General features: G+C 37.0%; 1 protein-coding gene across 6 annotated transcripts in view; it reads left to right on the top strand.

Moving 5' to 3' along the window:
- The window catches only part of LOC129776205 (CUGBP Elav-like family member 2), an 852400-nt gene that overhangs the window by 796917 nt on the left and 27515 nt on the right, over positions 1–27968 (top strand). For 5 of the 6 annotated variants that reach the window (XM_055781709.1, XM_055781708.1, XM_055781712.1 and 2 more), the window contains 3 exons: positions 7956–8259; positions 12853–13011; positions 27640–27675. In XM_055781709.1, coding sequence (XP_055637684.1) covers positions 7956–8259; positions 12853–13011; positions 27640–27675 — 499 coding nt within the window. The remainder of the gene's footprint in view (positions 1–7955; positions 8260–12852; positions 13012–27639; positions 27676–27968) is intronic. The other variant, XM_055781711.1, reaches the window with a different exon arrangement.

The raw sequence follows: 27968 nt of genomic DNA on the forward strand, positions 1-27968 counted from the left end.
CCTGGTAAGTTCATCTGCTCGCTCGTTGTCCTCTATACCGCAATGGCCAGGAATCCAGTACAATTGTACCGAACATATCTGACTTAATTGCCGTAAAAGGGAAATGCATTCCCAGACAATTTTTGAAGAGCATTCAAAAGCATTTAGAGCTATAGGTGCCGCTTGACTGTCTGAGAATATGCAGATGTTAGCATGTCTATATTTTCTTTTGAGCCAGACATTTAAACATTCTATTATTGCAGTTATTTCTGCCTGAAAAACTGTTGGCCAGTTTCCCATAGCCACAGAGATTTTTGTTCTGGGACCATACACTCTGCGTCGCCGATCAGGATTATAAATTTTATCAAACAGATTATTCCTGATTAGCACCTATCTCGCTATAGCTTTCAGTCTACTTCTTCATCAATAAGTCGTAGATTATTCCTGATTAGCATAAGCTTGAAGTGTAGTATAAAAAAGGGGTATACCACAATAGTTCAAAATAATGGACGCAGTGGTTCACACCCAACAGGGGAAAAAACAATTCGAATATCGTTTTAGAATACATTAAAATTTTAGAATCGACTTTCAGTAGATGGTCTTGGTCGCTCTGAAAAAGGCCGATGACTTGCGTGGTTTCTTATTAATTTTTGCCCTCTCGAGAACAATACACGGGGCAGCTCTGTCGCATTTTATACGTTATATCAAATAACATTGCACAATGCATGCATCATTAACATAACATTTTTTTCTTTGTATTGACCCATCCGCGTACAACATCGAATCTCAGTCGTGGTGTACTTGCACAACTAATGCTATCGCTATCGCGACGATTTTTTTTCTGATTAGACACACACTGGATCACAAACGATAATGTATTTGTTCCGCCGCCATTATTGTTCCACATTTTTAGTACACAGAACTATGCCAGCTTCAATATACTTTTGGCAACAAAATTGCGTATGACGCAAAAAATACACAAGCACTCTCCACCAGCCGGTATGAAAATCGACGATATGTAGAATTTATCGAGTTTCATCTTGGATTCGAAGCTGCAAACAGCATCGCACTTCGATTTTCATTTAAAACATACTATTGGACCTCCGGAATGATTTTTCAAAGTTAGACACTTTCCACTTATAAACCAACTGCGGAACTGTTTGTTTGTTTTATACATGTTTGTTTTTAAATGTCTTTAAAGTACTATGTTTCAAAAAAAAAATATTTTTCAAAACTATCCGCGGGCCCTTCGATGTATCCCAGTTTAGTTCAAAATACTTTAGCAATTTAGATGAAATGTATTCGTATTTTGGGTAGTGTGCTTTAATAATTTTCAAAATAAAAAACTAGGGGTAGGTTATAACTTTTTGCAAAAAATAAATATAAATTAGGAAATTTATCAATTTCATTTATACTTGAGAAGCTTGGTGATTATTTCTCTTCTGATTGAGTTCTGGACTAAGCTTACTTTGTACAAAATTCTTAAAATGCATTCGCAAGCAAAATAGAAACTGATGCATGATTCGTTTTCGCTTTCGTCTTTGTATTAAAGAAGTTTTAACCATCTCAGTTCATTCGCCTCTAGTCCGGAGCAATTTTTCTAGCAATTTTTTGGCAATCAAGTTTTTGGATCAAAAAGTAACAAGCATATAACGCGTAGACAGACGATTTATATTTCGAATGAAGTGGTTATCATACCATTTCGTTGTTGTTGTTGAAAAGGAAGTATTAACGTTCAAAACCTTGTTGTTCCGTCGTAACGCTCTCGTTTTTGAAACCTTTAACTTACACACTAATATAGAAATGAAAAAGGCGGAACTACGTTAAAATACGTCAAAGATGGGATGTTGATTGATATTAATGTTGTTATTGTTATTTTTACCGAATATTTTTTCTTACCATTACCGTTACACTTTTGCAACATTTCCAATCTGCCGCTACACTTATATACTTACTATTTTTTACATGTAATATAAACACGCTGTGAGGTGTTTTATCCTTGAAAATCGCTGTGACTCAATCGATTGGTACAAACAAATCAATGTCTTGATTTCGATCACATGTGCACAGACTATTCGACCTTGAGAGGAATATGCAAAGACAACCATTACATTCTTTTAAGTTATATTCTGGATACAAAAATACAATCCAATAATGCCATTTCGAATGGGAAAAAATGCGTTTGATCGTTAATGAATCCTTATTTATTACCAACTCCTTATTCTTTTCGTATCACTTCGACAGTAATAGATTTAGTTTTCTCCGAGTGAAAAAAGTTGTCATTCCCCTCTGGGGACATCGCTTCCCCAACTCCCTACCACTATCATTGGTCACATGTAGTGGGGGTGGTGGCCCCTTTCATTTATTTGGTCTTCTTCAGTATTCTGCACATTTGCCGCTGATTCGGCTCTCTGTTTTTTTCCACTGACTTTTCCTATCCACTTGCTACTCAACTGTCATTATACGCGAGCGCCAGACGTCGTATCTATTATTTATTTTGATATTAATTTAATGGATTTTGTCTGATATGCTGCGTTGTGCGCGCCATCTGGCGAACGCCCTGTTTCGGCGTGAAAAAACGAACTGCTGCTGCCGCTGCTGTTGTGTGCTGTGGTGTAGACGAAACATGACAATTTAGACAGCCATTGTTGAGTTCATAAATTTTATTTAGCGGCAGTCCAACTGTGTGCCATAATATGCTGGAAAACATCACGAACGACCATGTCTGTGTGGAAAAGAGAGGGAGCACAAATAGCTCTGTCGCTATGCGCGCAGCAATTTGGAAATTGATTTTGCTAATTGAAAAATGTGACCATCCACAGGAAGCGTTTAATTTCGTGGGGGGAAAATTAAGAGTAAATTGGACACTGCTGCTTCTGCTGACGGTATTGTGACATTTTTTTCCGCTAGAAGTTGGGGGGGAGGGTGTTTACGTGGAGATAGGTAAACATGGGACGCAGTCCCGCGCAACAAACTGCCTGCTATCGATGTTAATTTTTTTGAGTTTGTATTTTTATGTCTGCAAAGGGACATAACCATTCACTGCGCTGATGCGTAATTAAATGATAATCGGGTGCTTAAAATGGTGAACCCCGCCAGAGGCCGTTTACTTTTGGGGCTGAATCCGATTTTACCCGGATTACCCCAGCTTGAGGCTGATTTCAACATAATTTTAATTCGCCCATCAATATTTAATTATTTCAGGTGAACCGAGAGGCGCTGGCGTGATGGTTATTAAAGCACGATTCTTCACTTTTTCATTTGATTTCCAGGAACCGTCGAGATTCAAGCGAAATACGAAAGCGCTTAGCGATAATCATTCGTTCATTTACTGGTTTGAGAAGAACTCACAAATTTCGAATCGGTTCCAAATCGTAATAAAACAGAACCACTTGTGCTGCACCTCGTCGACTCTGTCTCGCGAGCATTCGTGCGCGCCACCCTCGTTAATGACTACATTCTCATGAAAAATAAAATATACATTTTCACGAATTTACTATGAATACATTTGCAGTTAGCGCGGCGGAGGTCGATTCATACCCCCGATCCCAACGAAAAGGAGTAGCGAAAAAAACACCAGCGCAATATCAAATAATCATAACAAACGATGCACACTTCAGGTCCACTGTTCTTACCACCCCAACCCACCCCGTGGAAATGGGAAATCAAGCCAAACCTCAACGGTAAAAGCAACAAACAGCAATAAAAATAATAACAATCATCTTGCTGCTGCTGTTTTTTTGTTGTTGTTATTCTGTCTCTTCATGAATGTGTCTCGTTGATTTTTTTTTGTGGAAATTGTCGCGTCGACGTTGTTCTCCCCCTCCTCCCGTCCACGGTCGACGTGTTTCTACGACACAAACCCATAGTCATAAACGATTTTCATTGTTATTGATGTTTTGCATATCGTTAGGAGAAAATAAGTGAGTCGAAATTCAATTTCGGTGAGCCCCCAGCCGTCTCCACCCCCGTGCTCGCGAGAATCGCAGATTCGATCTCTCTGAGGGATCAAGGTTTTGGGTGGCGTTGGTGGTGGACACTTGAAACAGAATCTCGGGAAGTGACGAAATAATGAACCTCTTGTGTTGATGTTTTCATCCTTGTGAACGGACCATTTGGGTCGATCATTATGGCCGTTTTAATAGTGGGTAGTTGCTTGCAGCAGACTCAAATGGGGTAAAGAATTCCGATTGTTGTTTTGGGCAGTGGGGTGAGTCTTTTCGTCTGATGTTTAGGGTTGATTCTTTGACAAAAAACTTTCGCATTATTTCGCTCATTCAGAAATATTTAGGCCAGAACTTCTGGTGGTGAAAAATTTATGGACGATCCATCACCAATCGATCATATCCTATAAAAATAATAGCTATCTTTTTTCATTGAAAATTGTCATTGAACTCTTTATGTGCAATACAATAAAACTAGTTATATTGAACTCTTGAACCATATCGCATGTGTTTATCATACATCCCATCGAATCGCCTCCGAAATCGTTCCTTGGGACGTTTACCGTCGCGACTTTACTTCGTACTCCGGATAACAACTGCTCCAGGTAGTTTTTGAATTTCTAGTCTGCAGAATATCGCCCATTCTGGTACGGTTTCCTAAACCTCAATAGTAAACGTCGTTTGTGATAGTATCAGTCGCTGTCAGTATCTCGCAGATTTACTATTTTCTGATCCCACAACGTTTAAAGCTTATCTTTACCACAAAAAATTATAAACCTCGATAATATTCATGTCAATCTTATATTATTTTTCTTCATTTAAAAAAAAAAACAAGTGTTTTATCACAGTTCGGTATATTATTCTTTTTTAGTGTTCTTTCCCTACAACGGTTCAATATTCTGAATGTATTTTATTTGAAATTTAAAGCTTTAATATTTGTTTTTTTTTCTTCATACAGAACTTAAAAATATCTTCCTTTTATTGGTATTATCATTCCTTACAATATTTGTACCTAAGAACACATGAAAAAGAAAGTTACGGATCGTTCATTCTGAGAATCGCGTAGGACTTTGTACTTCTGGTACGATTTGCGATTATATGCTCCTCTAACTTACTCCAAACTTTGTAAAATCGGCTATAAATAACGGCTGAACGTATTAATATGAAACTTTCACAGATGTTTAGGGAATACACTAGGTTAAAAATTTACCTGCAAACATTAGAACTTACGGCAATATTTGCAGAATTACAGTGGATTTTGTAAAGCACTATAAAAATCTTGTTTTTGGTACTTTTTTGAAATCGATGCAAAAAATTTAAATAATTTTTTTTCGCCAAAGCAACAAATTATCCTTTTGCAGAATTCATTGCAGTTTTCAAAACTGCCTTGCGATTTGCGGTGCGATGGTTGATCATTGAATTATTGATCATCAAAAAAGAAGGGGTAATTTTTCATTCAAACTGACATATCTCTGTGTGGGGAGGTCCTACGGGAACGTTCTAGGAACCAAATAAAAGCTGGTTGATAGGGTTAATCGGATTAGCTGCTGAGTTGGCTAGCTAAAAAAACTGTGTTAGTCCAGAATATTCTTGAAAAAACAAGGAAAAATCGATTTTTCATTTCTTCCCGATATTGTTGCCCACTACACCTACCAAGATAAAAATATGTACGAAAATATTCTGATATCTGAAAGTTGTAGCTGCAAAATGATGCACATCTCATCGATATGCGTTGATTTTTCATGAAGTTACATCATTTAAAAAATCACTTAAAATTTCGAACCTCGCACTTCCTCTAATTTTTGGACTCGATTATATATAGTTGAAAAAGATTTTTTTTTATGTTTCAAATATGACTCATTTCAAGAAAAAACGTAACCTTTCAATGTTGAGGTGAAATTTGAGTGGCTATTATAAGTACAGTGGTAAAAATCGTGAATTTTGAAGATTTTGCTTGAATTCTCACCAAGAATTGTTTTATATCGATTTTGCAGCAATTTTGAAGATTTTGCTTGAATTTTCACCAAGAATTGTTTTATATCTATTTAGCAGCGAAAGAAAGATAGAAGTTGGGTGTCAAAGAACAAATTGTCGAGTGATTAGAGAGCTTTAAGCTCTGCTGAGAGTTCTAGCGCCCTATGTTTTACAAGTATACCACGAGTGAGACTCGATGTTGTCCGGGAAAGGGTTAATCTGATTGATAGAAACAGTCAAGTTCAATATGAATTTTTGGGATAAAATTAATAATAACACATAAAAAAAACTAATTTTAAAGTATTTGACTCCCAAAATGTTATTTAATTCCACTAATTTAGATGTTCCACTACTATATCCTGTACTAAATTTTCTCATCTTTCGAATGAAAGCCACAGAATCATCTTACGTAGCGTACTTTTTAATGTAGAGCCAGTTCAAGGCAACATAGTACGAAACATAGGAAAAAGTTCTGTAACTCTGACATTGTTGATATTTGAACATATGCGTAGAAGATTATTTTTTTCATAAAATATGATCGTCTATCGACCTCCTGAGAGATTCTGAATAAACTCATTTTTTCATGTGAGAAAGGTTTTTCCTGACTTTAAGGGGGATGAATCGAAAAATAAATTATTCTTTCATATTCAATAAAGGAAAAAATATATGCATAAAAAATGTAAACAAAAAAATAAAAATAATTTTTTGAACTCGATTATATACAAGACTCGATTATACACAGTGAAAAGAAATCCGAGAAGTTCAATGAATAAACGAAGCGAGGAACTAGGCCTATTGATCCTACATCCGATCTGTATCTAACAATGGACAACACCGCATTATCTTTTTCGTGAATCGTGAATCACCGTTGAACAGACGAATACAAAGCGATGAATGGTACATAGAGAATTAACAGTTCGTCTGAAATATTTATAAAGTAACACAGTAAAACAATTTTTTTTCGAAAAATTCAATTTTATTATTCAACATAATTGCCTTCGAGGACGATATATCGATTATAGCGATCTTGCAACTTCTCGATACCATTTTTATAGTACTCTTTCGGTTTTTCCTCAAAATAGGCCTCAGTTTCAGTGATCACTTCGTCATCGCCATCATCACCAATATTCCACAGTTGCAATAGCTGGAGCAGAGTCCGGATAACGTTTGTCAAGCCATGCTTTGGATTGCACTGTATTTTTTTCCATCAATAGGCAATGCTTTATCAATACACGAAATTCGGATTCACTCTCAATGCCTTAACTCACAAACTAATCGACCGATTGCCGTCAAAATTTTATACGTATCCATTGAAAGATGGTGCTTTGTGATAGTCAAGTAGATTTTTGCAAGAGGCGCCATCTAGACGTCAACCTTATGAACATTTCAGTCAAACTGTTACAAACGTCATCATTCGATGGAAGAACTAAAACGAAAAAGTTTTGGTTCCTCTCTGGATCGGTGTTGCGAGTAACACTTTGCAAACTACATGTGTGCCAATCATTAGAAAAGTTTTCATTTCTTTTAAATTAACTGAGCATTGACATTTTATTACCAAAAGAAAAAAAAAAGTGGAAATTTCGTAGAATAAAACCTAGGCCACAAATCCCAAACGATCAATCAATTGTAGAGTGATATGTAAACTTCCACTTGAGCATGCTCGACTGAACCTAAGATTACCCAGAAACTCAGTAAGAAAGTTACGTCTATATAAAATGACACACCTGGGATTTTGTTTTTCTTCTGACGTATTAGCGTCAATTATGGTGGGAAAATTTTAAGCGACATGACGGTAGAATGAGGTTAGTCTTTTCGATTAATGTCATTCGTTAAATTGAATTTGAGACGGCGGAAGTTCCCTTGATTGAATATCCATCAATCAGGATTTTACCATCTGTAAACATTCGATGCATGATTGTAGCGGAGAGTTTAATTGAATCTAGGCGCGCAGTAAATCCTCTTATCAGATATCAGATAACGACCGGACACCTGTCAGAAATGCTCTAGATCAAAGCTTATCCTCTTTCTCTTCCTCTCATTTTCCGCAACACACAACAGTCTCTGCACCAAAGCAAAACTATGGAAGGCTGCTCGGCACCACTGGTGGTGAAATTCGCCGACACGCAGAAGGACAAGGACGCCAAGCGTATGCAGCAGATGCAGTCGAACCTGTGGAACATCACCGGCATCAATCAGCCGATTACGCAGTCGGTGACGCCACTGACCGCACCGGCCACCGGTCACCATCCGAACCCACCGCAACAGCAGACGCCATTCCTAGCGGCGGACGCCATTTCGCCAGCCTCCCTGACGCTGCTGCAGCAGCTGCAGGCAGTGGCCCAGCAGCAGCAGTTTTTGCAAGGTACGGACGTAATTTGATTGCCAAATTTTCAGCATTTTCCCCGTTTCAGTTAAAATGGCACAAGAAAAATCCATTAAAATGCTTAAAATGACGATTACATAGAAATCAAATCAGGCCATAATTACCCAAAATGGTGCACTCGGAAAGGATGTGAGCAATTCCAAATGAAATCGTCTTAAAAATGCAAATTTTAAAACGCGTATTTTTGATTAGAATGAAAGTTTGTGTTCCGTTTGGGTTGGAGGAAATATGAGTTTTTCGCAGCAATTGAGGATTTTTTGATTCAACTTTAACTTTTGAAATGGGCGTATCGGTTTTACTAGGAGAAATCTTTGATAAGTCATATCTCTAAAGCTATGAGTCGTACCAAAATATTGTCTTAGAAAGAGTTATAAAGTATGAAAAAATCAGTATTCTTTTTTTCATTTGCAAAAAAACTTTAATTTGCAATACCGAAAACATATTTTTTTAATTTTTCGTATAAAATAGAAGTCATGCAGATAATTTAATAAAATAGTCCAAGATGGTAAAACTATTTTTGACAAACTTTTTGGAATATCGATTTTTTTATGAATTTTCGAAACTTCAAATTTTTATATGTTAACAATCATTTTCAGCCACAAATAAGGAATCCTGATGTGATTTAAAATAGAAAAGCTCCTTATCAATCTCCTTCTAAATGCAGCCATTCTCGAGATATTCAAAAAAATATATTTCTAATTTATTGTTTTTTTTTTATTTTAATTTTTTGAAATTTATGTATGTATTTTTTAAATTTTTTCAAAATTTGTTCATATGAAAAAGTACACATGTGTAAAATATAAAAAAATTAGTCCAAGTTGGTAAAATTATTTTTGACAAACTTTGTGGAACATCGAAATTTTATGAATTTTCGAAACTTCGAATTTTTGTATGTCAACAATCATTTTTAGCCACAAATTATGAATCCTGATGTGATTTAAAGTAGAAAATCTCATTATCAATCTCCTTCTAAATGCAGCAATTCTCGAGATATTTAAAACATATTTCTAATTTATTGTCTTTTTCATAGTACACTAGCTGACCCGGCAAACTTTGTTCCGCAATAAAAATTATTTCTGGTAAATATGTTGGTTGTTAAATGAAAAATAACTAATGTATTGAAAGTACATAAGTTATGGTAAGAGGATCGTTGGGTATGTTTTTAAAAAAGTAAGGAGACAATTGGTTTGCTCGAGAGCACAAAACTGAATTAAACGTTTATTTTTTGATCGCTACATTAATGGCTACGATTCCTACTCGCTAATTCGTTGTTTATCTAACTATCACGTGCCATAAGCTGCAGCGATGACAACTTCCTGTTCGCCGATAGGAACGTTAGTACCATTGAAGAAGAAAATGGAAAGCGTCGTATGAACGGTCTGTGATTATTGTTTCTTCTTCGAATCACAATTCCTCGCGCCGCTGTGCTGTCGCCTACCATGATTCCAGCAATGTCTTCGACATCACGTACATTGAATATACACACGTGTTCTCCAGCCGGTGTTTCATAATGATTGATGACAATAGCGTGAGTGTCACCTTGCAACTCGAGCATGAATGATTTGAAGAATTTCAATTAGTTAGTTTCTAGCTCGCCGGCAATGCGAATGGCTTTAGCCGAATTGAGGTTATTGTTGCATGTGTGGACGAAAGTTCAATGGAGCGGATGGAGTGCAATCTGTCATTCAATATCGTACATAAACTGTGTTCTGTTTGAAAAACGAACGACGGGTCGATTATTTGGATATGGTTTATACCGAAATACTGGAATCGCGATTTAAAATAGGTGATGCGGGTGAACCTTTGAGGTTACATGTATTTTTGTGCCGAATTTAGGAAAAAAGTTTAAAAGTTTAAATGTTTTGTTTTAGGATAGATTTTTTTTTATTATCGCTACGTTTTGTATTAACCCACATGTCTTCAAATGCTTTTTTTACGTAACTCCTAAACATATATTTTCACCATAATGATGTATTTGGAAAAGTTGTTGAAAATTATAAGCAAATTCATAAAACTCATGAACATAAAGGTATAACACGACAAACATATCAAAAGAAGCTTTTTTATTTAAAATCGCATCAGGATTCATAATTTGTGACTAGAAGTTATACAAAAATCCGAAGTTTCGAAAATTCATAAAAATTCGATGTTCCCCAAAGTTCGTCAAAAATAGTTTTACCGTCTTGGACTAATTTTAAAACTCATGACTTCTATTTTATATGAAAAAAAAAATCAAAATATTGCAAATTAAAGTACATATAAAAATTTGAAGTTTCGAAAATTCATAAAAATTCGATGTTTCCCAAAGCTCGTCAAAAACAGTTTTACCATCTTGGACTAATTATTAAAATTTTCCATGACTTCTATTTTATATGAAAAAAAAATATAAAAATATTGCAAATTAAAGTTTTTTTTTTGTAAATAACAAAATAGTACTATTTTTTTTTGGTGTAAATTTTTTTGCGCGTGTGAACATTATTACTCTATATTTTTTTTCCAAAACACTGTTTTGGTACGTCTCATAGTTTTTGAGATATAAGTTATCAAAGATTTATCTTACTAAAATCGATACGCCCTTTTCGAAAATTACACTTGAGTAAAAAAATACCCAATTGCTGTGGAAAACTCATATTTCCCCCAACCCAAACGGAATACAAACATTCATTCGAAACAAAAACACTCATGTTTTGTTATTCGATTTCATTTGGAATTGCTCATGTGTATGCAGCAATGCGGTCGCCCCTTCCCAGAAAAACTTTCTAGATGTGAAGTGGAGCAATCCACGCCATCCTACCGGTCGGTGCCGTCATCGCCACATCCGGTGCCAGGTGAATTCCGTGGGGACGGTTTCAATGGAAATTAACTCAGACTAATTAATTTTAATCTTGGTTTTCGGCGAGCGGATCGATGTTACTTCGCGATAAGCACTTTTTCTCGACTTCTTGCTTTCGTCCTCGCTTTTTGTTCCCTCGAAAACTGTGTGAGAGGGGAGGGAACCCCGGGAATGACGGCCTCACCGGCAGAGATTCTTGTTCCAATCCAATTGAGTACCGATGTCTGCCAACAACGCAACGGTTGGAACGAGCATGCTGTTTATTGATTTTCTTAAAGCTTATCGAAATTCATTACAAGCTACTAGTAGTAGCAGCGACCCTTATCTGAAACTCGTAATCACCTTTTCGTGATTCAATTAAAGTTGCCACCAACGGTGTTTCAGGTTGGGGAGAGAGACGAAATGAAATGGAGGCCACAAACCGATGTCGATCTGGTCCCCTTTTCTTCACTGAGCGTTCCAGGTTCAACGTTCGAACACGATTCGTCTATTAAAGCATGTCCTTTCGCTATCGGCGGTCTCCCTTTTGATAAGTGTTTCATTTCGGGAGAGAAATATGTGAAAAAATGCCTGAGTTTAAGTTAACTGGGGATTAGTATTTTGTAGCGAAATGTTGCAAACCAAAACAAAGGAAGTGGCGGCCAAATCTGACAGTCTCATTTATTCAGATTTGTACAAAAGATTTAGAAGTTTCTGCCCATTCATGACGCATCAACGCGTTGATCCGTGTCCTCCCCCTCTCCAACCGTTACGTAATCCGTCCCCCCGCGCCACCGCCAAGAATGAAACCTAGGTCGTCACCGCAGCACAAACCCCGGAACAAATAGCCTTTTTGGAAACAAAAAGCCCATTACTCACAGCGCTATTAATTGTGCAACTTACTTCTTGGACAAAGTTTTCCCACCGGGCAGCAGACCCTCAGAAGATGTGTCGCTTGGCCCTGTTATTAGGCTCTCAAGTTAGACGGGAATCCACATGGAAACACCCCCTCCGAAAAATGGGAAATGGGAATGATTTACTACCATCACAAACCGTTCGTCAGGGTCGATTTTTTTCTTGCTCGAGAGAGTTTGGTGGACGCAACCACCGCACGAACAGCTTTTTATGTAATGCGGCGGTGTGTTGTGTTGGGTTGGACGATCGAACTAGAGGTTGGCACACAGGATGTCATCCGCCAACTGTTGGTGGTGACAAATTACACATCGGTCAATCGTTTGCGGACTGGGTCGTAAATACTTTCACCGTTCGCTTTTACCGCTTCGTTTGCGTTGCGAAAAGGGGGCGGTGCGGAGCAAAGCCGATGTCACGCACCATTATAAGCGTCTTTTTCAGCCCCCTTAAATTCTCGAAGCCCGTGCTCCAACTTGCCGTCCGTAAGTGTTTGATCCTTGTGCGGGTGGCCATATTCATCTGCTTCGATAGTTCGGAAAACATCTAGCAACTTTTCATTTCCACGGCTGTGTGTGCATAAGACCCGTTCTCTCGAGACAAGGAAGCTTATGGTTGACGAAGATGGATGAAATGGCAAGAAAACGGAACGGCACAGTTCATGTGTCCTTCGGTTGCCTGCTCTTCTGCGACAGTGGTTATCGTCCTCAATTACTACTATAATAGCAAAACCTCAGACCACCGAACCACCATAGGCTGTGTAGCCTGTGGTCGTTCATCTTAGTTACGTGTTACGTACGCAGCACCCCAAAGTATCGTTTGTTTTATGATTTATTTTTTTCTTCTCGCAGGACTTACTGCCCAGCCTGATACAACGGCAGCCACAGGACTACTGACACCGCTGTCGATGCAGAATTTGGTAACGCTGGCGGCCATGACGCAGCCCTCGCTACAGGCTGCCGCCGCTCAGACACCCACCGCGGCCATCACGAACGCAGCGAATTCACTATGTAAGTATGCGGCTGGGAAATTGGTTGAAAAGTTGTTCTTTTTTCAGTTTACTAACCTTTTCTGGTGACTCTCCCCCCCCATTCATCTCCGTTGTGTGATCGAACCCCCTTCACGTTGTCTGTCTGCCTGTTGTCGTCCGTTGTCGTCCGTTGTCGAACGTGGTTCTTTGGAATGGCGTCGATTTGTGTCCAACTGTCGCTTTCTTCTTGTGACATCACATCTCTTGTGTCAATTCTGTTTCTGTTTCGTCGTTTCCAATCAGTGTCCAGTGGTTTTATAGATCCAGTTGTGGCAAGATCTTTGAGGGGAACCTCGAGTTTGTTGAGTCTGCGTTGGATTACGGTTTTCAGCTGCAGGAATATCTCAGTGTCTTTTTCGTACTCCCTCATACACATACACCTTGAATTTGCGGAAAAAACTGAACAGTCCAGAGACTAGAGAAGAATACAAAATACGAAGAACGGAATGGAGTTTCAGCGCTGTTTCTGAAAACTGTCCACGATTTTTTGCATTATATACAATTGCTCATAGTGGCTACTCATAGCGTCGCATGAAAGACTTCAAACAATCCAAGTTTGTAGAAACAGTTAACCCTCCTATACTCGCGCATACGGTCTGACAAAATCAATGAGGTGGCTCGATTAAATGGCTATTGAAACTGAACGAAGTTGAAGAAAAAATTTTTTTTTTAGTTTCTTCATTCAATTATATTGTTTTTTTAAAAATAAATATCAATAACGCCTAAAATAACACAATAGCAATATTACAGAGACACGCATAGTCTGTGAGTATATTAGTTACGATGTTACGAGCGAGTGCAGGAGGGTTAAAAGTTTACCTCCTGTTATATTGGATTATTTCAAATCCAGGTTGAAAAATATGTTTTACCGGTTTTGGATTATTAATGATCATCTCCATCGAGCGTTTAATTCTATTCCAATCACTACCACATCGAGCGAATTTCTGATTTACCTTTTTGGGCCTTACAACGCCACGCTCATTGATAAATCGTCACTCAATAATGAATCTACTGCATTTCATGTAGCGCCTTATTCACGCGGGAGCGATGTATTCATTTATCACGGTGAGATGAGTGCTATATCCATATGCCAGCTTGAGTAATAAACGTTGCACATTGGGGCCGTTCTGAAGAAAAACAGCCAAAAATTCTTTTTTCGACCAATTTTACATTTTAAAGGTTGGGTGTTGCGCTGGTTAATCGAACATTTCTATTTAAATTTTAATAACGTTTTGTACTTAGGAGATAATTGAGTTCTGTCTACAGCAAAATTGTGAATATAAAAAATTAAATTTTTTTTATTCAAATACTGCGATGTACAGTGATTACAAAGCAAACACATATTACTTTAGAGTGTGAAAGTTATTTTTTTCCCAGAACGTCTCCACTCCACTGTCGTATTTTCCCAGAACGTCTCCACTGTGTACCAGTGACGTAGTGGTAAGCGTGACTGCAATGCGTGTCCCTATGCCTCTTTCAATACCACGTTCTAGTAGCTGTGAGCGTCCTGTCGCATGCGAATTGGAACACTTTGACGATGATAATGAATATAGCTTAATAGATAATGAATATGGCGACTTGGGGCCGCCTCGAGTCTTTATCCTCGATAAATTAGGGCTTCGTTCCCATTACACTGACCTCATAATAAATTTCATTACGAAAAAAATTATTCACAATGAAAATTGCGCTTATACGCAAATACTGCAAATCACAAAAACCCGACATTTTTGTAGCACTAAAAATGACAAAACACTGCAATCAACAATGCAAAAGATAATTGAAAACCCGTGCGAACAATAAAATTGATATTAACCCTGTTGCGGTCGGAATTAATTGCCCTTGAAAGAGATTCTCTTATCTTTCCACACTATTAATATTTTGTTTTGCCGAGTACCGTTATCTATTATTCATAGAAACTCCGTATACATTCGTAAACAAATCACTAGACCTTTAAATTAATTTTTTTTAGAAAAAATTATTATATGATATCATGTAAACTATAATATCGTTGAATAAAGTATTTAGTATGATTCCTTGCTGTGGTGGCTGAGATCAGACAAACGACTTAAGTACCATTTACTTTCTTTTGTCATCATTGAAGCATTACCAGTATTTAGGTGAACTTTCAACAAATATTGAATTACACTCCAATTACAATCACTCCATTACACTTTTTTGTGATTTTCGAGCCAGAAACTATAAAAATAGAATGGTACAAAAGTCCGTATTTTAAAAAGATCTACACCTTTGTCGAATACACTATATTGCTATCTTAACATTCGACACAATTAAGATTGATTTGAATGTTTCCAAGGAAAACATGAAAAAGTTGTTAAAAAAATATTTCCGATACATGGATGACTTGTTGATAATTGTATGGGCTAAAATTTTTGGACTATATTTTTTTTTAGAATTATAAAAGGATACGTTTTTTAGACGTGACTTAATGATTCTTTTTTATTTTTATGAAAATTTCAACAATTTCCTAAATGTTGTTCTTTGATCAAACTTAAAGTTTCTGAGCTATAAGTTTTTATAAAAGATTGAGAAAAAAAACTTTAGCACTTTTCAAAAAGTGGACTTATCCTTTTTTTGGAGATTTCACGTATGCAAAATTGTTTAATACGTTGAGTGCCTCGCGGTTTTATAGCGACTTTCCCGTCAGGTGGCGCGCGCGCCTGTATCGTCTACAGCAAATGCGAAGCGCAATATTGTCAAATTAGAATTTACTCGATGGAAATGTTTATTTAAATGTTTATTGGCGTGAAAATCATTAAAGTTTTCTGGAAAAAAAATCATTTTTTACCTTTATTATCATATTTTATACTGTCAGTCACCGGTGACTGACACGACCGGAACAGAAAAATCGATGTCAGTCACCGATGACTGTCATGGACCTCAACGTGTTAAGGGGGGACCTCGGTCTGGAAAAACGAAAAAAATGATTTTTTTTTGTTTTTTTTTGCATTTTTGAGAATGCCCTCAGAAATGTTGTCCTAAAAGGATTTTTCGATATTTGATTTCGCTGGAAAGTTACAGCCAAAAGTATGAAGTCACCGCAAGGGATATAGTATTGATGTACGAATTTTAAAACGCGTTTTTCTCGAAACTATGTTCTTTCAACTGGTGGTATCGATATCTCAGGGTCTACTCGACCGGTTTGGCTGAAATTTTTTTCAGCATGTAAAAATGAATTATCGAAGGCGTTGTATAGCGGTTCTTTGATATCTCATTTTTCGATTTTTTAAAAATCGTTATTTAGAGATTTTGCATGAAAAATATCTAATTTTTAACTAAAATGGTCGCTGTTTTAGCAATTTTTCGGATTTCCAAAAAACCCTCTGTAACGCTTTAGGTATTGTCCTAAAGTTTCAAAATATTCATTGGAATTTGTTCTACGACACCCTGTTGCTTTAGAATCGATATCACCAGCAAGGTACCGATTTTCAAACAGCATATACGCATCCAGCTGTCCACAGCGTCATAATCATTATTCGTGCACTCAAAAAATGGAAACTACAACTTCAAATATACCTTAAACAATAACCAAAATACACGAACCACTTCACTTTATTCGTAACATCCGAGAAAAATCTACGAAAGTTCGTTATTTTCCGACCTTCCAGACAGGGGTCCCCTTTAAATGATCAATATTTTTTTCCATTCTGCACTTGTGATCATTTTTGGTGATGTTATGAGTGTGTGTAATAATTTCGTGGACAGCCACCTCAAGAAGGGTAATGTTTTTATTTATGAATGAAGTTCGATATATTTCCTAAATATACGAAGTGTTCTGAAAAAGGAATTACCGAAAATATGAAAGAAATGAAAGGCATGTAAGGACTGAAAGGAATGAAAAGAATGAATAGAATGATAGGAATGAAAGGTATGGAAGGAAAAAAAGAAATGAATATAATGAGTGGAATGAAAGGAACGAAAAGAATGAAAAGAATGATGGGAATGAAAGAAATGGAAGGAATGAAAGAAATTAAAGGAATGAAAAGAATGAAAGGAATCAATGTTATGGTGGGATGAAAGAAAAGAAAGCAATGAAAAGAATGAAAGTAATGAAAAGAATGAAAAAAATGAAGAATGAACAGAATTGAAAAAAATGAAATGAATGAAATGAATGAAATGAATGAAATGAATGAAATGAATGAAATGAATGAAATGAATGAAATGAATGAAATGAATGAAATGAATGAAATGAATGAAATGAATGAAATGAATGAAATGAATGAAATGAATGAAATGAATGAAATGAATGAAATGAATGAAATGAATGAAATGAATGAAATGAATGAAATGAATGAAATGAATGAAATGAATGAAATGAATGAAATGAATGAAATGAATGAAATGAATGAAATGAATGAAATGAATGAAATGAATGAAATGAATGAAATGAATGAAATGAATGAAATGAATGAAATGAATGAAATGAATGAAATGAATAGGGGGTCTGCGTAGCCACATTGGTTACGCGTTCGCTTAGTAAGCGATCGATCGTGAGTTCAAAACTCAGGGCCCTCATTGACCATCTTTGTGTTGTTACAGAATAGCTACGTCCATGCAACAATCATCAGCGATGGAGATCGATCCACGGTCGAAATAAGATCGATTCATCCATACAACTGCTCTGCCCTGCAGACACATCGGGCTACTGTTCTATAAATAACTCAACAATGATCAATCAACTGTCTCCGCTGTCCGGTGGTCCAACTGGATAATGGAAGAACAGAAAGAATAACTCTTACGCCTAAATGGCTACTGTGTGAATGTACCATATGTAATGGTATAGAAGGAATACTGGCGAATGGCAACTGTGTAATGTGCTAATTATAGATATGATAACCATGTGACATGTACACGATTAAAATTCGGCTCTGTTACAGCTAAAAATGAAAAATGAATGAAATGAATGAAATGAATGAAATGAATGAAATGAATGAAATGAATGAAATGAATGAAATGAATGAAATGAATGAAATGAATGAAATGAATGAAATGAATGAAATGAATGAAATGAATGAAATGAATGAAATGAATGAAATGAATGAAATGAATGAAATGAATGAAATGAATGAAATGAATGAAATGAATGAAATGAATGAAATGAATGAAATGAATGAAATGAATGAAATGAATGAAATGAATGAAATGAATGAAATGAATGAAATGAATGAAATGAATGAAATGAATGAAATGAATGAAATGAATGAAATGAATGAAATGAATGAAATGAATGAAATGAATGAAATGAATGAAATGAATGAAATGAATGAAATGAATGAAATGAATGAAATGAATGAAATGAATGAAATGAATGAAATGAATGAAATGAATGAAATGAATGAAATGAATGAAATGAATGAAATGAATGAAATGAATGAAATGAATGAAATGAATGAAATGAATGAAATGAATGAAATGAATGAAATGAATGAAATGAATGAAATGAATGAAATGAATGAAATGAATGAAATGAATGAAATGAATGAAATGAATGAAATGAATGAAATGAATGAAATGAATGAAATGAATGAAATGAATGAAATGAATGAAATGAATGAAATGAATGAAATGAATGAAATGAATGAAATGAATGAAATGAATGAAATGAATGAAATGAATGAAATGAATGAAATGAATGAAATGAATGAAATGAATGAAATGAATGAAATGAATGAAATGATTGAAATGAATGAAATGAATGAAATGAATGAAATGAATGAAATGAATGAAATGAATGAAATGAATGAAATGAATGAAATGAATGAAATGAATGAAATGAATGAAATGAATGAAATGAATGAAATGAATGAAATGAATGAAATGAATGAAATGAATGAAATGAATGAAATGAATGAAATGAATGAAATGAATGAAATGAATGAAATGAATGAAATGAATGAAATGAATGAAATGAATGAAATGAATGAAATGAATGAAATGAATGAAATGAATGAAATGAATGAAATGAATGAAATGAATGAAATGAATGAAATGAATGAAATGAATGAAATGAATGAAATGAATGAAATGAATGAAATGAATGAAATGAATGAAATGAATGAAATGAATGAAATGAATGAAATGAATGAAATGAATGAAATGAATGAAATGAATGAAATGAATGAAATGAATGAAATGAATGAAATGAATGAAATGAATGAAATGAATGAAATGAATGAAATGAATGAAATGAATGAAATGAATGAAATGAATGAAATGAATGAAATGAATGAAATGAATGAAATGAATGAAATGAATGAAATGAATGAAATGAATGAAATGAATGAAATGAATGAAATGAATGAAATGAATGAAATGAATGAAATGAATGAAATGAATGAAATGAATGAAATGAATGAAATGAATGAAATGAATGAAATGAATGAAATGAATGAAATGAATGAAATGAATGAAATGAATGAAATGAATGAAATGAATGAAATGAATGAAATGAATGAAATGAATGAAATGAATGAAATGAATGAAATGAATGAAATGAATGAAATGAATGAAATGAATAAAATGAATGAAATGAGTGAAATGAATGGAATGAATGAAATGAATGAATGAAATGAATGAATGAAATGAACGAAAAGAATGAAAGAAATGGAACGAATAGAAGAAATGAAAGCAGAGTTGCCACATATACAGAATATTCTGTATTTTACAGATTTTTCGCCAAATTTGAGATACAGAATTTCAGATTTTCAGCAAAGATACAGAATATACATATTTTTTTTTAAATCCGTTTTAAATATCAAATTTATTACAGTGCATTTTTTCTTATCTACCATCTTACTAATAAACATTGTTTTTTTCGTAGTATCATGAAGTTTTCTGGATTTATAAAAATGTTGAATTATAAGTCAAAACCTTGTGTAAACATCATACAAATATAACGATTATACGAAAACCTTTTTATAATTTATTTTGTTGTATTGATACAACTTAAACGTCCCATAAACAAAAAAAAATAATTCAAAATGAAAATAAACCTTTCTTTTCATTTTTACCGTTTTTTTTTGCTAAAATATAGATATACAGTTTTTATCAGAAAATTTTACAGATTTAAATGTGGCAACCCTGAAAGAAAGGAATGTAAGTCGTGAGAGAAGTGAAGTGAATGAAAGTTCGTCAAAAACAATACATTGTATATGTCAATGCAATGTACGTAATGTCATAGACCCTAGACCACAGCGTTAATTTTTCACTATGTTAAGAACACGGTCGTCACTGATGGGAGCTTAACAAAAGTGATCCAGAGACGAAGGATTTTCTTCCGCTTTCTAGAGCGGCCCAAAGTATCGAATGAAGATATATTCGAATATTTTTTCAAATCGTAGCGTCGATCTTAAAATGCACTTTTTTTTATTTCGCCTTCAGGAAGCGAATTCCACTCTAAGACAATTTTCTGAAGTTTTTTAGACGATATTTTTTTGTTATAATTACCGTATGCCTTAATATAAATGGATTGCGATAATGATTCTGAATAGTAACTGAGATAATCTTATCTCGTTCTAGCTCGGAATTCAACTCAACTGCATAAAAATGTACGATATTTTTTTGCTAGTTGTTGTTTCTTTTCGTTAGCATGACTGAAGTCTAAGAAAAAATAACATTTTCGTACACCATTAGAAACACTTTCTGAAAATTGAATTTGATATTATTTTTTCAACTCAAAATCCATCTTTCTGTTTTTTTGAAATTATATAAACATTATATCACATTGGTTATATCTAGAGAACGTTTAGTATTAGGATGAAAAGTTCGAAATGAGGATGACCTATTTCCTCTTTGTTCTTCAAATATTTACTTTCAATTTTTTTTTTTTTTTTTTTTTTTTGTAAAAACTTAGTGTATTTCAGTTATTTGTTAAGTCTATTTACACGAAAATAAATTAAAATTCAACTTGTAGATGGATCTCTAGTTCCCCTATGTCCACTACGTTATCACAAATCATAATGAAGGTAACATAATTGATAAAATGTTTGAGGATTCTTGTTTTTTGTTCTCTGCCTATACCGCTCAGAATGGGATACAATAGATCATCGATTGAAAATATTCTTTGGCTGTTTACTACTGTCGCTAATACTCTCTGTAAAGTTTGCCAAGCTGCCGTCACTCGTTGACACTCACTCAATTTGTGTACAATTGTTTCTCTCGCCGCGTTGCAGTGCAGGCATTGCTCGTTGTCCGCTCGACCAATCGTGCACCACAGCACTCGATGCTCAATTTTTTGATTTACCAGCAGGTACCAACTACTACGCTGGGATGAAGTCAATTCTCTGCTTCCAATGTTGAGCCACACACGCTTCCAATTAATTGTAGGATGACGCAGCTCTACTCTCGGCTTCGCTGTCTGATCGATGAAAAACCGATGGATTTGACCGGAGGAAGGATTTCGTTTGATTCCGGGAGGCAAACGTGGTAATGTTTGCAGGATTGTTTTCAGGCAAGGAAGGTCAGCTGGAGGAGGGCGGGTATATGTTTGGTTGAGGAAGGAAGTATAATAGGGAGTGGAATCGATCTCTTGAAGTTGGCGATTGATCAACAGTGCTTTGGATTTCAGCACCGGTAGCTGTAGATTTAATCCTCCTTGATCCCGTGGTCTCGCGAGTTGCTGCATAGGAACGCGAGCCGGCTGTCTGCTCCACAGGAGCATGCCCATAGTAGCTGTTATTTTTGCTATGTGTATATTGTAAGGTGGCAGAATTGATGACAAATACCACATCTTCGCCGTTATAAAGGTGTTGAGAAGAATCACTTTCTGTTGCAGTGTGAGGGTGCGCATAGAGTGTAACCGCACATGATGCGCGATGGTACCGATTTAGCAAAAATCACACCCAGGATTTTGATGTTGTTTTCTGTTTTTAACCAATCTACTTGAATCGGATTTCCATTGATGAAACCGATATCAATGGACGTAGTTTTATGTAGGTTGAGCACCGCTCCCGAAACTCTCCCAAAACAACGAAATATATTTCGCATTTCCTCTATTTTGCTACGAGATGTGACGATAACGCTAATATCGTCCGCATATGCCACAATCAAATCGGTGCCGCATACACGTTCGAGCGATGTCAACAAAGGGTGTAAATATAGAACAAACAAATGCATGGACATGGGGTCTCCTTGCCTCACCGATCGCTGGATGGGAAACGATGTACTCAGATGTCCATTTATTAATAGGCGGGAAGAGGATAGAGTCATAATTCGGCAGAGCAATTCCACGAATGTGCTGTTAATACCGAGAGAACGCATGTTATCAAAAAGAAATGAGTGTCTTACTCGATCGAAGGCATGATCCAAATCGAACGACACCAACTTGCCGACCTGTTTGCTCGTGGTCAGCTGTGCGATTCTATCCTTCAGAGCCAGATTGGCTTGAAATATGTTGTTGTGTGCGTTCGAGCATTTTTGAGATTTGCTCAGAATTTGATGTGTTATCATTACATTCTCCAGACGTGTCTTCAAAATACGGGAGAGGAGTTTGTAGTCGAAATTCAAAAGCGAAATCGGTCTATACGAGCCAACAGTGTCGCCAGTTCCTCGTTTCTTCACCAGAACGATAACACCGTCCACAAATTCTGACGGAAAATTCGATGATAGTGCTTCGTTCAAAACAAGGTTCATTTCGCGGTGGATAACATCGAAAGCACGGAGGTAAAATTCTTTCGGAATACCATCCGGTCCAGGTGATTTTTTGGAGGCACTCAATTTAATTGCGGTCCATATGTCGGCTGTTGTGATCGCATTCATAACAGCTTCATTCGTCGCATCGTTTTCGGGAACGATTTGGGCGCACTGGAAGTTGTGTTGCTCCGTTCCTTCAATTTCCTCCGAATACAGATTGGAGAAATATTGAAGCACGTGGTTTTGTATATTTGCCGAATCATGGATTATCTCACCCCGATCTCCAACAAGTCGTGTAATTGTTGTCCGCTTTCTTCTCCTCTCTCCGAGGTGGAACACCGAAAGAGGTTCTCCTGCTACAATTTGCTCGTGGATGCGTACAAAAGCTTGTGTGAAGCGACGTTGCAAAGCGAGCATTTCCCCCTTGAGGCGGTTGATGGTTGCTAACATTCTCGGGTTCTGATAGTAGCTATCATATGCTCGTCGTAGCTGCTGATACAGTGTTTGTTGCGCGTTATGAAATTCATCGTAAACTTGTTTCGATTTCCATCGAAAGAAGCTGGTTATTTTTGGCTTGCCATAGTGTAACCACCATTCCATCCAGCTACGGTAGTTGCGTTTTTGACGTGTCCAGAATTGCCATCGTATCTGAAGTTCTCCTATGTTTTCGTCGGTCAGAAGATGAGGACGGAGCGACCAAAATCCCCGTCCTTGGGGTTGACCGAGATTTGGTAGACATATGCGTGATGTCACAGCCATGTGATCGGAAAATGAACATACGTGTGTGTTTATATTTCGTAGTTGTTCGCATAGTCCTCCGCTTACGTAAATTCGATCTTATCGAGAGGAAGAATTTGCCGTGACGAAGGTATGACCACTGTCTCTTATGCGAAGTTTGAGCCACACATCATGTAGTTGCAGCTGTTGTACTGTGGCCTGGAGAGAAGGGCTCATGTTGTAGCCTGTTGCATCACACTGTCGCAGTACGCAATTGAAATCGCCAGCTAAAATCATATGTTCCGTACGATGTCGAAGGTAATAGGCAATCGTGTTATTGAAAAATCGCTCCCTCTGAGTGCGGAGAGCTGTGCCGGATGGAGCGTAAACACAACAAAGCGTAGTATCTCGAACACGCAGAGCGACCAGGCGACCATCCAAACTTCTCTCTACGTGCGAGAATTTGATGTGATCTTTTAATGCGATAGCAGTGCCTCTCCTCAAGTGATCGACATTTGCTATGACGTTGTAACCAGGAAGGATAAGCTGCTCGTTTTCTAGTTCTTGAATGAACACGATGTCCAACTCCATCGTTCGGATAAATGTTCGAAGCGCGTTGATTTTGTTAGTGTTCGTGATTGTGTTCACGTTTATAGTCGCAATGTTATAACTGGTGAACATGTTTACTATTTTCAGGGGTCATTGTCCTGCGGGTCGTCGTTTTCGTCACAGCGCATTTTTTTGCTACTGCGTGTAGAACGTCGGCTACAACTTGATGAGTCCGTCTCGTTACCGTTTGTTTTCCTTTGTAGAAATGATCTTCTCTGAACTTTGGTCCATGATTCGTTTTCTTCTTGTTGTATGCTTGCTGCTAAAGCGAAGTCATCGGACTCGCCACGATGAGATAGATCAGCAGGAGGAGGCATTGTTTTGCTTGTAGATGTTTCTATGGTTTCTGGTGATGATTTTTCGGTTCCCGCTGAGGGTACCATGGTCTTCGCAGCTTGTAATCGCGCGGCTAAAGGTTTTGTACGCGACTTCGAGTTGTTTTTCGTAACATCTGCGTACGAGAAATTGTTTGTGGCCAGTTTTTGAACCAGCAGCTTTTTATTTTTCACACATGAAACACCATTGTGGATAAATTCGCCACAGTGTCGGCAAGTTTGCTGCTGGCCGTAATACGACACCAGTGTCGTTTCACCGTCAATCGTAACGTAGGATGCTATGTTTTTCTTTATTGTCATCCGTACGATGCGGACACCGGTCGGTAGCCCAGGAAAGAAATGTTTCTCGTCCCAAAGTTCCTCTCGAATTGACAGAACCTCCCCGTATGTATTGAGGAATTTTTCGATTTTGAGATTCGTTACATCTTCGGAGAGATTGAAGATCTTTACCTCCACTGCTCCATCCTCCATCATTAGTCGTAGTGCGTACGATTTTCCGTCCACTACTATCTCGTGCGTGTTGTCGTTGTCTTCGACGATTTTAAGTGCCAACTCGAGAGAAGCGGTTTTCACAAAGGCGACTCCGAGATTGCGACTGTATTGGATACGCTTTATCTCGTCTCGCGTCATGCCTAAAGTAACACCGACGAAACGGTGTACCTCTTCCGACGATGGTTTTACCGGCACATTCGCATAGTCAATACGAAATGTGTTTTCGCGGCGTTTTATCGCGGACATCGCGATAGCCTACGAAACTCGAATAAGAACTTTGGAAAAATATAGCCGGCGAAGGACTTCCGTAGTCGATAGTAAAACACGAATGCTTCTGATCAGCTCGGAAGTTGAGCGCTAACTAAACAATGCAATGTACGTAATGTCATAGACCCTAGACCACAGCGTTAATTTTTCACTATGTTAAGAACACGGTCGTCACTGATGGGAGCTTAACAAAAGTGATCCAGAGACGAAGGATTTTCTTCCGCTTTCTAGAGCGGCCCAAAGTATCGAATGAAGATATATTCGAATATTTTTTCAAATCGTAGCGTCGATCTTAAAATGCACTTTTTTTTATTTCGCCTTCAGGAAGCGAATTCCACTCTAAGACAATTTTCTGAAGTTTTTTAGACGATATTTTTTTGTTATAATTACCGTATGCCTTAATATAAATGGATTGCGATAATGATTCTGAATAGTAACTGAGATAATCTTATCTCGTTCTAGCTCGGAATTCAACTCAACTGCATAAAAATGTACGATATTTTTTTGCTAGTTGTTGTTTCTTTTCGTTAGCATGACTGAAGTCTAAGGGGACACGACAATTTTGGGACAACTCATTTCAATTTCGTTCAGTCGCTACTCAGATTTGAACTTTCTAGAAAAAATAACATTTTCGTACACCATTAGAAACACTTTCTGAAAATTGAATTTGATATTATTTTTTCAACTCAAAATCCATCTTTCTGTTTTTTTGAAATTATATAAACATTATATCACATTGGTTATATCTAGAGAACGTTTAGTATTAGGATGAAAAGTTCGAAATGAGGATGACCTATTTCCTCTTTGTTCTTCAAATATTTACTTTCAATCGAAAACTCTGATTTTGTTTCGTTCTCGCGGTTCGTAGACCGGAGAGATTTCACAGCTGTTTATAAGATTTTTGGAAAGCTAAAGCTTTACTACATGTCCAAGGTTCAGATAGACATATTTTCGACATATATACTCATCTAAAAAAATACTTTCGGATTTCAAAAAAAAAATTAGTGTCATGAATTTGAAAGGAGAAATAAATAAACGATATTCGAAGAATCAGAGCATTGCATTTCAGTAGAAGAAGGTTTAATGGATTTGCTGAGAGAATATGTTGAAAATTGAATTTACGACAAATTATCGTTTATCCTAGATTATTTGGCCCCAAACATAAATTGTGACTCTCGTGACTAAAAATATACAAAAAAAAGCATTTGGAACATGGAAACCAAACTGAAATCGTTACATATCTCATAAATGTTCTTAATCTTCGATGCAGAAACTAGACTATCAACTTTAAACTGCTAGCGCTCAGCTACCTTATCCAAAAACTCTGTCTCCATTCCATCACGCTCCAACAAGACGCGTCTTCACGATAACACCCAAACAGCATAGACATAAACGCGCGTAGCATTATAAAATCATTTCGTCCACTGAGCACAGGAAATTAAAATCATCACTCCAGTAGCTGCTACTCTCAACGCGCTCTCCTTGTTGGTTACTAAGGAAAAGGTGAATAGGAAACAAAAAGCGCAGTTCGTCAGCAGTATTTCTTAACCCTAGCTACGCGCGCTCTCGTCACACGAATCCTTCGTCCTCGACCACGCACTGGGATGGCTGGGTGGCCCATTAAAGCAAGTCGTAAAAGTTACAAAAGATGAACAACAATTTCATGTTTTATCCGTTTTATGACTTTTTGTTACCTGTCCCCTCCACTCTTGCTTTGTCCGCCGATTTCCGCGGGACGCGTCGTCTCTCGTGCAACGGGGCGCCGTTGTCTACTTGTGAGAAATAATACTTCTTCCGCTCGCGTTCCGGCTATTTTTTCGTCTGGGGCACAAAGCGCGCACACTGTGCCGCCACGTGACGAAGTAATAAACGTTTTATGGTGGTCTCGAAACGAAGAGCGGAAAGCGGATCTGCAAAAAAATATCAAGTCTGTGAAGTTTGTTCCGTCTTTGCACGCGCTTCGTTTTGGTTTCTCTGTGTGGGTCGTTTTCCGAGGGACTTTCCGCTAAAGATAGCAGGGATCAAGAGACGTTTAAATAAGAGTTAAGGCTGGAAAAAATGTCGTTGATTTTGTGTTATCTCTCCTAGAGGATAATATTCCCATTGAATTAAATCCCTTCCGACTCTCCTCTGTTGTTGTCTGTTGCTCTTGTCTGTTTGAATAATCCTAATTTGTAAGTCACTTACCAGTTGTTACCTTCGTTTTAGAGTGAAGGTTGGGTGGTTTTGATGGAAGAGTTCCTCACATCATAATGCGTTTCCACGTTTACCTTTTTGGTGCGAGCGCATGGTGTTTTGTGAACTGCCAGCAGATGATAACAAAGTTGTTTTTGTCTCCCAATATTTCGCAGTGTTATAAAATATGGAAATTTATCGTAATACGACAGCACACCTAAACACATATTTTGACTTTATTCTCCTTCTTTTTCCGTCCCCATCCTCTTCGCCGCTACGAAATGTAAACTCTGTGATCCCATATATCAACAACAACCCAAACTCAAACGCGGCAACACACACATATGAACCCTAACCCCAAAAAGGTCTGTTAGGGAAAACAGCAGCGACATCTGCTTCAGGTGAGCCCCCAGATTTACCTTCTTCGCATTCTTCGTGTGTGCCGAAACACAAACCCCGCAAACTTTCTGTGTACGCTTTCATCTCTCTCTTTTTTGCGTTAATAACTTCGCCCGTATTATTGCCCTCGCAAACAACAAACGAAAGAAGGCTTGCAAATTATCCTAACTCTCATTATTCCGCTACTACCTCGTAGAAAGTGTCTCTCTGTTTCATATCCTGGTTATTATGATGCTTGTTTCTTGTGTTTGCCCTCTGCGCGCAGCCTTCTTTTTTGCCCTTCGCTTCCGGTTGG

Source organism: Toxorhynchites rutilus, chromosome 3 (assembly GCF_029784135.1).
Source record: "Toxorhynchites rutilus septentrionalis strain SRP chromosome 3, ASM2978413v1, whole genome shotgun sequence".
In the NCBI taxonomy this organism is placed as follows: domain Eukaryota; kingdom Metazoa; phylum Arthropoda; class Insecta; order Diptera; family Culicidae; genus Toxorhynchites; species Toxorhynchites rutilus.